This window comes from Cajanus cajan, chromosome 2 (genome assembly GCF_000230855.2).
Source record: "Cajanus cajan strain Asha chromosome 2, NIPB_CcT2T_4, whole genome shotgun sequence".
NCBI classification, from domain to species: Eukaryota; Viridiplantae; Streptophyta; class Magnoliopsida; order Fabales; family Fabaceae; genus Cajanus; species Cajanus cajan.
This window is the reverse complement of record NC_138518.1, coordinates 57,766,247-57,777,639: the sequence shown is the minus strand read 5'-3', so window position 1 is coordinate 57,777,639 and position 11,393 is coordinate 57,766,247. Positions and strand designations below refer to the sequence as shown.

At 31.1% G+C, this 11,393-nt stretch overlaps 1 protein-coding gene across 1 annotated transcript; it reads right to left on the bottom strand.

The window, feature by feature from the left end:
• Positions 1–339: 339 nt before the first annotated feature.
• Positions 340–1,925, bottom strand: LOC145955069 (cyanidin 3-O-galactoside 2''-O-xylosyltransferase FGGT1-like). The gene is made up of 2 exons (XM_083069775.1): positions 1,771–1,925; positions 340–730 (listed from the first exon to the last, which is right to left on the bottom strand). The coding sequence occupies exons 1-2, from the start codon at positions 1,923–1,925 to the stop codon at positions 340–342; spliced, it is 546 nt and encodes a 181-aa protein (XP_082925901.1).
• Between the last annotated feature and the right edge of the window lie 9,468 nt (positions 1,926–11,393).

The window sequence follows — 11,393 nt, the reverse complement described above, 5'->3', positions numbered from 1 at the left end:
TTTGGTAAACAAACCATCTTAATGGCTTTCAATTTATCCACTTCCATTCCAACCTTCAAGTTGTTACTAATCATTTTTGCATGGATCACCATTTCACCATGATTTTGCAACAATGTCAACTAACACTAGTTCACCAGTGCTTTTAACAGAGACCCTGATCTAAACTATGTTATGAAGCACCCCACAAAAGGGTGCTCCAAAATTAATTTTTTGATAAGGAATCAAATCATCACACACAACTCATCTTCCTTGAACCTTTTCTTTAAACCCTTTTTGGAAAAGTTGATTCCACACACTCAAAACCTTTAAGGGGTTTAAGTGTTGCCATAAAAGGTATACCTAATAACTTAAGAAATTAAGAAATTGGTATGATTCCAATTTGCACTCACTACTACCAAAAGCACAATAAACCATAGATCCAACTTCAAATTTTCCTGGCCATTTAGCCAAATTTTCATGCAAATGAGGTGCTGTTGCATTTGGTTTAACATGCCCTACAAGCAACACATGCTTCCTATAATAATCAACATAAATCTTTCTCCAAACTTTGAGTCCTATTGCATAAGATTGAGTTAGACTATTAGTACAACATTCAATGCAAATAGTGCCTTTAACATACTCATTTTTTGGTTCATGGGCATGAAGCATGAGGTTATGTTCAGTTATGTTGCACCATTCTTTGGACATCCTTAAAGGGTAGTATGACAACTCATAAGCCAAGGATGAAGGGCTTATAACATAATAAACTAAGGATTTAATTCCTAAGCATTGCGATAATTATGGTGATAGAGAACCATCTTTAAAGATCATAGGACCTTTGACAAGGTATATGGTTAAGAGGTTAGAATAAGCTACAAGAGAGGATGTGCTTCTTAAACTTGTATTTATCATAAGTATAGAGTATGTGTTTTCTTCCTAGTTGCTCAGTCTTTTATTGTATATTCCTTGTATACTTTGTTTTCCATTCTCTTGTATGTATAGTAGTTAAATGCATAGGTTTTTTTTTACCTTTGTATTTAGGGGTGTGTGTTTCTTTGTTTGTAGGTCATGTCTTTAGGATTTAGAGGCATGTTCCTTATTGAAATGTATTCCTATTGACCATGCATTCACGGTCATCATTTTTTTTTTTTTTAGTTTAGTAGTTGGAATGGAAATAGTCATTTTAGTGGTGTGACAATAGCCACTCTAGATGGTGTGGAAGTAGTAAAAGTGTGGAAATAGCCAAAAGAGATCTTGGGCTTGTTTTTCTTCTCTTGGCCCAAGGAATTGATTTGGCTTAGTTTAACCTTCATTTGGTTAACCAAAGCAAACCAATTCCTTGGTTTTTGGTTTGGCCAAGACAAGTCAAAAGCCACCTTGGCCGCCCATTTTGGCTACTCTTCGCCTTGGAACTACTTCTCCAACCACCTAGAGATAAGAGGACACTTGGCACTTGTTCATTGGTTCTTCTTGTAACGCCTAATTGTATTAATCTTAACCTCAGTAATATATGTATATATATATAGATGTAGCTAAAAGAACACATGTATGATAATATTATACATTATACCATATCATAAGTATTTATCATTACAATATTTTACAAAACGCGCGTAGTTGCTTTTCTTACCTATATACATCGTACAGATTATAGCAAGCCTATTTACACATCATATTTTTATTTTTCTACTTCTATACTAACTACATGGGTGGCTGGAACAAATTTACGATCGGGTTCACGTGATTAGCTGGAGGTAAGTAAAAAGTCATAACGATGGATCCATCTATCACCTGGGAACTTCCTGGTATGGAGAAAAAGTGAACGACGACACTGCGACCCCGTTGAAAGTTACAGAGTTAGCGAGAGCATCGAGGCTCCAGGTGGTTCCAGAGAAAACAGCAGATATGACTGCAGGGAAAGGGGCAGGTATCGCTGGCACATCCATCTATATTTATTTAATTTTTACATTTTCAAAAACAATAAACATAAGGAATAAGAACATTTTTCAAAGAAATATTTATAATCATAAAGCATGCGTAACAATAGTTAATATTAAACAATATATGTAAAATTTGAATTACAATTGTAGAGACTAGTCAGGATAAATGAGCATTATAATATCAATCAGTGCAAGAATTTTTAATCATGATTTCTTACTCATTTAAATCCCTAAGGTCAAACCTCCAGCTACAAATAATTCAAACTTTATCTTCTATGGTCATAGAGCAATATTTATTTTTTTAAAAACGAGTCAAATATATTTTAACAACATTATATTATAATCAATTTAAAAATAATAACGCTAAATAAATTTGAGAATTTATTATTATTTAATCTTTAATTAAATAACATATACGTAATTAAAATATATTAAGAGCACCAATTAATTAAATAATAATGATAATTATTACAGAATAAATAAACAATATAAAATATGGACATATTAATAATTATTATGAATAACAATAAGCATAGAATAAACAAATAAATGAGGTTAGGGGCACCTCACTAGATAAAAATAACATAAATAAATAAATATAGGAGTATATAAAAAAATTAAAGAGATAAAGTTCTCCTAGCCCTTACCTCGAAATGTAGGTTTATAGAAAAACAGTAGCGGTGTAAAAGTGTTTCCTTTCTGCTCTCTTTCTTTACTTCTTTCTCCTACTTCTCTGTTCTCTTTCTTTCTCCTTATTTTTTCTCTCTTTTCTTACGTTTCTCTCTTGCTCTAGTTTTGATATCTCCAATTTTTACCAAGTGAACCTATTTATAGCATTCCCGGTAATGATTATTTTAGTTAAAATAGAATGGTGATTTAATTATACTTAACCAAGTTTCATATAGATATATAAGCATTCAATTTTTGCACTCAGAGAAGAGAAGATTCTTCAATTGAAGAATTATCCGTTGCCACGTAACCCACTGCAGATACATATATATTTACGTTCCTTTTCTTTTCCTTTTAATTATATGTATAAAAAAATATATGACCATGTAGGATTTGAACCCAATACCATGCACTTGAAGTCCCTAAGCACAAGGAGTGAAACCACTGAACTATTTTATTTTATATTTCTATAACATCATGTAAATTTATAATAAGTTATTTCTCATGAACAATATTTATAATGTAATTAGTTAGTATATATATATATATATATATGTATATGTATATATATATATATATATATATGTATATGTATATATATATATATGTATATGTATATATATATATATATATATATATATATATATATTAATTTTAATAAACATCAAATAAAACATTTATTTATACTGATTAATTTAATTATTTATTTAATATATATGTAATTATATTAAATAGTTTGTTATAATATTATAAATATCTATAATATCATTGAATATATATATATATTTATATATATTTAATAATTAAAATATTATTCTAAAAATATGAATTATAACTAATTTTAAAAATAATAATACAACCATTTTATTTATTTTAAATAAGGTAATTGAAATTTAAAAGAAGTATTATTTTAAGAATATATATATATATATATATATATATAATATTAATAATGTTGTATCAAAAATTTAGAATATTACAATTCTTCCCCCCTTACAGAAATTTCGTCCTCGAAATTTTTATTACTTAGAAATAAATAAGGATAGTTTTTCCTGATTTTCTCTTCCAATTCCCACGTAGCATCTCCAATAACATCATTCCAGATGACCTTTACCAGTGAAATCTGTTTGCCTCTCAACTGCTTGATCCTCCTGTCTGTGATCTGTACAGGCATTGTTTCAAATGTAAGGTTATCCTTTAACTGTACTGTATCAGGCATTATTACATGAGATGTATCAGAAATATATTTTCTTAATTGAGACACATGAAAAACATTGTGAAGATTAGAAAGAAACGGAGGTAGAGAAATTTGGTAAGCAACAAGACCTATTTTTCTGAGGATTTGATAAGGACCAATAAATCGAGGTGTGAGTTTCTTTGATTTCATTACTCTACCAATTCCAGTTGTTGGTGTAACTTTCAAAAATACATGATCACCTTCCTGAAATTCAAGAGGTCGTCTTCTTTTATCAGCATAACTTTTCTGTCTGCTTTGAGTCTTCTCAATTTTTCTTGAATCATTTTGATCTTTTTCGTGGTTTGTTGTACCAATTCAGGTCCTAAGATTAAATTTTCTCCTATCTCAAACCAACACAAAGGAGTTCTACACTTTCTTCCATATAGAGCTTCATAGGGTGTCATACCTATGCTAGAATGAAAACTATTGTTATAAGTGAATTCAATCAGAGGCAGATACTTATCCCAACTACCTGAATCCTCAAGCACACAAGCTCTCAATAAATCTTCTAAAGATTGTATGGTTCTTTCTGATTGTCCATCTGTTTGAGGATGATATGCAGAGCTAAGGCGAAGCTTAGTTCCTAATGCTTGATGTAAACTTTCCCAAAATTTTGAAGTAAACCTAGGATCTCTGTCAGATATGATACTAGATGGTACACCATGCAATCGTACAATTTCCCTTATGTATAGTTCAGTCAATTTCTCTAGGGAATACCTAATGTTAATGGGTAAGAAGTGAGCAGATTTTGTCAGCCTATCCACGATAACCCATATGGAATCAAACTTATGAATTGTTCGTGGTAAACCAACTACAAAATCCATTGCTATACTATCCCATTTCCACTCAGGTATATCTAAGGGTTGTAACATTCCTGCTGGTTTTTGGTGTTCTATTTTGGCCTTCTGACAAATCAAACATGTAGCCACATATTGTGCTATTTCCTTTTTCATTTTGGGCCACCAAAACATTCTTTTGAGATCTTGATACATCTTTGTGGCCCCAAGGTGTATACTCAACTTGTTCTTATGTGCCTCACCTAAAATTATTTTCTTAATTTCAGAATCGTTAGGCACACATATCCTATCATTAAATCTCAAAACTCCTCTTTGATCTATATTAAATTTTCCACCATTCTTTTTACCCAACAATTTCTTTTTCTTTTGAATGAATTTATCAACTGCCTGAGCCTCACCAATTTGTCCATGTAAGTCACTAGTAATTTGAACCGCATGCAGTTGTATTCTATCCTGACTTACTGTAGTTGATAAATTCATATCTCTAAATTTTTCTATCAAATTCATCTCATGAATCATTAATGAAGAGATATGTAAAGATTTTCTACTTAGCGCATCAGCCACAACATTGGCTTTCCCTGGGTGGTAATGTAATTCAAAATCATAATCTTTCAAAAATTCCATCCACCTTCTTTGTCTCATATTCAGTTCCTTTTGATCAAACAAATATTTTAAACTCTTATGATCACTAAATACATCAAACTTACTACCATACACATAATGTCTCCATATCTTGAGTGCAAAAACAATGGCAGCTAGTTCTAAGTCATGAGTTGGGTAATTCTTTTCATGAGCTCTCAATTGTCTAGAAGCATATGCTACTACCCTTTTATCTTGCATAAGAACACACCCTAATCCTATTTTTGAGGCATCACAAAATATGACAAATTGTCCATTAGGATTGGGTAAGGCTAAAACTGGTGCAGTAGTTAATCTTTTCTTAAGCTCTTGAAAACTATTCTCACATTTTTCTGTCCATTCAAAGGGTTGCCCTTTCTTGGTGAGTTGAGTTAAAGGCATAGCTATTTTAGAAAATCCCTCAATGAATCTCCTATAATATCCTGCCAAACCTAAAAAATTACGGATTTCTGTTACTGTCTTTGGAGGTTCCCATAGTAGAACTGCTTCTACTTTAGACTGATCCACAGACACTCCGTCTTTCGAGATCACATGACCTAAAAACTTAACCTCCTCTAACCAAAATTCACACTTAGAAAGTTTGGCATACAATTGTTTATCTTTTAGGATTTGGAGAACAGTTTGAAGGTGTTCTCCATGCTCTTCATGAGTTCGAGAATATATGAGGATATCATCTATAAAGACCACCACAAAATGGTCTAAATATGGACGAAAAATCCTATTCATATAATCCATGAACACTGCAGGTGCATTGGTTACTCCAAAAGGCATCACTTGATATTCATAATGACCATACCTTGTTCTAAATGCAGTTTTCTGTATGTCTTCTGCTTTTACTTTGATTTGATGGTATCCTGATCTTAAATCTATCTTAGAAAACACAGTGGCTCCTCTCAATTGATCCATCAGATCATCTATCCTAGGAAGAGGGTATTTATTCTTTATGCTAAACTTATTTAATTGCCGATAATCCACACACAGCCTAAAGCTTCCATCTTTCTTTTTAACTAACAAAACAGAAGCCCCCCAAGGTGATACACTAGGGCGTATGAATTGTTTTTCAAGTAACTCTTCTAATTATTTCTTCAACTCCGCTAATTCAGAAGGTGACATCCTATAAGGTGCCATTGAAATTGGTCCAGTTCCAGGTACTAAATCAATCGAAAATTCAATCTCTCTGTCAGGTGGCAAACCAGGTATATCATTAGAAAAAACTTCAGGAAAATTTTGAACAACGGCTATGTTTTTCAAGTTGACTTCCTCTTTAGCTTCCATAGAAGATAAGATGAGAAGGACATGATTGGAAGATAACCAATCCATACCTAAAATCACATCTATTTGTGATAAAGGTAAGCAGATCAAATTTACAAGAAATTTTCTGTCACTAATAAAAATAGGACAGTCTGAACAGACTTTGTTGGCAATTACAGATTTGTTCGTAGGGGTTGAAACAATTAGATTATTTCCTAAAGAAGAAATTGGTAATTGGAGGTGTTGAACACAATCATTGGAGATAAAAGAATGAGTTGCGCCTGAATCATACAGTACATTTAAAGTTTTGCCTTTAATGAAACATTTACCTTGTATTATATCGTTGTTTTGAGCAGCTTCCGTTCCGGTCATGGTATAAACTCTTCCAGTTGTAGGAGGTCTCGGCTTGGGTCCAGAAGCATTTGCGTGCGCCTTTGGTTGTCCACACTCAGAAAACACATGACCAGGTTTTCCACACTTGAAACAAACAGGTCCTTTGAGATGACAGTCCTTAGTGTAATGACCCTGTCCACACTTAAGACACTTAGCTTGATTATTCATGGGTCTACTAGAATTTCCTGCAAATTGAGAAGATTGGGGTTTCTATTGTGGTCGATCATAAGGTTTTCCTTCATTATTCTTTTTCTTATTAAACTGATGGCCAAAGGATTTTGGTCTGTTATCCTTATTATGATCAAAACCTTCCAAAAATCGACACTTGTGTATTAATGTGGGAAAATCATAGATTTCTAATATTCCCACTGCCTTTCTTAATTCTGGTCTAAGTCCATCTTCAAATTTAATACACTTCATTCTCTCATCAGGGTGATAAAAGAAAGTAGAGTATTTTCCCAATTCCTCAAACTTAGAAGCATATTCCCCCACTGTCATGTTTCCTTGTTTTAACTGCATATATTCTATTTCTTTATCCCTCCTAACATCATTAGGAAAATATTTTTCAAAAAATTTGGCTCTAAATACTTCCCATGTAATGATTATTCCCCCTCCTTGTAATAATCTCCTGGTACTATCCCACCAATATTCTGCTTCTCCTACTAACATAAATACTGCATAGTTTACTTTTTGGTTATCGGGACAGTTCATAGCTCGAAATATTTTTTCTATTTATTTAATCCATAATTCAGCTTTTTCAGGATTATATCCTCCATCGAATTGGGAAGGTTTATTGTTTCTAAATTCTATTAGTCCCTAGGACTCCCCCATTCTTTCCGGTTGTTGATTCCTTAACAAGGCGGCAGTCATGTCTCTAATAGCCTGCACAGCCTCCGTCAGTTCTGTATTTCTCCTTCCTGCCATCTGAAATTTATAGATTAGTTATTATACTAAAAACATGGTTAGCACATTTCCCCAAGTTACACATGGAACGTTGCTCTGATACCACTAAAATGTAACGCCTGATTGTATTAATCTTAACCTCAGTAATATATGTATATATATATATATATATATATATATATATATATAGATGTAGCTAAAAGAACACATGTATGATAATATTATACATTATACCATATCATAAGTACTTATCATTACAATATTTTACAAAACGCGCGTAGTTGCTTTTCTTACCTATATACATCGTACAGATTATAGCAAGCCTATTTACACATCATATTTTTATTTTTCTACTTCTATACTAACTACATGGGTGGCTGGAACAAATTTACGATCGGGTTCACGTGATTAACTGGAGGTAAGTAAAAAGTCACAACGATGGATCCATCTATCACCGTGGGAACTTCCTGGGATGGAGAAAAAGTGAACGACGACACTGCGACCCCGTTGAAAGTTACAGAGTTAGCGAGAGCATCGAGGCTCCAGGTGGTTCCAGAGAAAACAGCAGATATGACTGCAGGGAAAGGGGCAGGTATCGCTGGCACATCCATCTATATTTATTTAATTTTTACATTTTCAAAAACAATAAACATAAGGAGTAAGAACATTTTTCAAAGAAATATTTATAATCATAAAGCATGCGTAACAATAGTTAATATTAAACAATATATGTAAAATTTGAATTACAATTGTAGAGACTAGTCAGGATAAATGAGCATTATAATATCAATCAGTGCAAGATATTTTAATCATGATTTCTTACTCATTTAAATCCCCAAGGTCAAACCTCCAGCTACAAATAATTCAAACTTTATCTTCTATGGCAATAGAGCAATATTTATTTTTTTTAAAACGAGTCAAATATATTTTAACAACATTATATTATAATCAATTTAAAAATAATAACGCTAAATAAATTTGAGAATTTATCATTATTTAATCTTTAATTAAATAACATATACGTAATTAAAATATATTAAGAGCACCAATTAATTAAATAATAATGATAATTATTACAAAATAAATAAACAATATAAAATATGGACATATTAATAATTATTATGAATAACAATAAGCATAGAATAAACAAATAAATGAGGTTAGGGGCACCTCACTAGATAAAAATAACATAAATAAATAAATATAGGAGTATATAAAAAAATTAAAGAGATAAAGTTCTCCTAGCCCTTACCTCGAAATGTAGGTTTATAGAAAAACAGTAGCAGTGTAAAAGTGTGTGTTTCCTTTCTGCTCTCTTTCTTTACTTCTTTCTCCTACTTCTCTGTTCTCTTTCTTTCTCCTTATTTTTTCTCTCTTTTCTTACGTTTCTCTCTTGCTCATCTCCAATTTATTTACGTACTCAGAGAATATTTACGTAACCCACGTATGAGTTTCAAACTTGAATTTTGACTAATAAAGAATTTCAAAGAATCTCATCTTTTTTTAGTTTTATCTTTTCTCCTACCTTCAGAAAAAGGAAGAAAGCATTCGAATTAACACCCTCATTCTAATTTTCTGAAAAGTAACTATCTCGATTATATATATATCATATATTTTTCTATATGATATATCCATTTCTATAGAATCTTGGAAAAAGTATTTTCTTTCTTATAAAGAAAAGGCTTTCTATCTTTGGGATTTGATACTACACTGCTGCGAAAAAAATCAGGGGATCCACTTTATTACATAAGCGGCTGCATCTGTTGCCACGTACCTGATGCATATATACATAAATCTATTGCCACGTTCCTTTTCTTTTACTTTTAATTATATGTATAAAAAAATATATGACCATGTAGGATTTGAACCTAGTACCATGCACTTGAAGTCCCTAAGCACAAGGAGTGAAACCACTGAACCATTTTATTTTATATTTCTATAACATCATGTAAATTTATAATAAGTTATTTCTCATGAACAATATTTATAATGTAATTAGTTAGTATATATATATATATATATATATATATATATATATATGTATATATATATATATGTATATATATATATATATTTATTAATTTTAATAAACATCAAATAAAACATTATTTATTTATATTGATTAATTTAATTATTTATTTAATATATATGTAATTATATTAAATAGTTTGTTATAATATTATAAATATCTATAATATCATTGAATATATATATATTTATATATATTTATAATATTAATAATGTTGTATCACAAATTTAGAATATTACACTTCTAGATCTAGATGGCTCCTACATACCTCAAACATGTCTCCTAGAGTTTGTTTGTGATTGGTGGAACTAGATCTAAGTGTCTCCTTGTCTCTTAGATGTCTAGCTTCCTCTCCAAGCTATTTAAGCTCTATATATAGGTGTTTGGAACCATTTGTACATAATTTTGGAGCATCTGATTGAGTTAGCCGAAATTTTCTTTCTCAAAAGCTTAAATCTCTTTTTGATTTACTTTCAATTCTCTTATCCTTTTCCTAAGAGTGTGGTGAGATTTGAAGTGATTTATCTTCTTCCTTAAAGTGACATCACTTGAAGAGAGTTCTTCACCATTGAAGGTGATTTTAGAGGTTTCCACCTCTATTTGATACCTTAGAGAAGCTTGAGGAGTGTCAAGAAGGAAAAGATCTAGGACGAAACTTGAAGGAGATAGTTCTTCTTAAGGTTTCCATCATGTGGTGCTTGCACCAAATATGCATGATCCATGAACATAATGTTTGGTTTTATCTCAAGGAGGTGCACTTCAATGTCCTTCTCACATAGGTGCATTAGGTTCACCAAAAGTGGCACATTGTGTAACACTATGGTTTTGATGTTTTCATGTTATGATATTTATGATCATATTATTATGTATGTGATTTTACATGCACGTTGTAGATTATTTAGTTGTGGGTAAGAGTCTGGTTAGACTATAATTTTGATTGTTTGCTGTGCAATAATTTTTATTGTTGGTGGTGATAAAAAGTGTTTTGAAGGTGTTCTTACTTTTTGTTGTTTTAGAGCTCTAGGGGTTATAAATATCCTTAAGAGTTTGGTTATTTGGAACTATAGGAGTTAAGGTTCAATTTGGTCAAAAATGGGAAAGGGCTATATGTAGGGGTGGGCAAAATGAACTGAACTGAACTGAACTTATAAAAACTATACTGAACTTAAAAATAGTTCTTATGAACTGAACTAAACTAAATATTAGTTCAGACTAACTGAACTGAACTATTTTTTTGTGTCATTGAACTGAACTGAACTATACTATAAAAACTTGAACTGAACTGCAGTTTAAACTGCACTGAACTGTTATGATATTTTGAATTGAACAATTTTGACTCATTGATCTATCAAAATAAGACACATTTGCCAATATTACTTTATTTTCCATTTTATTTAAATTTTTCAAAATATATATATATATAATTAAGTCAAACAAACTCATTGAATTTTAAGCCTAAAAATAAGTAGTCCAACATAGCTCAATTGATCCGTTAGATTCAACAAAATTGATACAATTTTTTTTGGATCACTTTTTTTTTTTAAGTTTTGGTTATT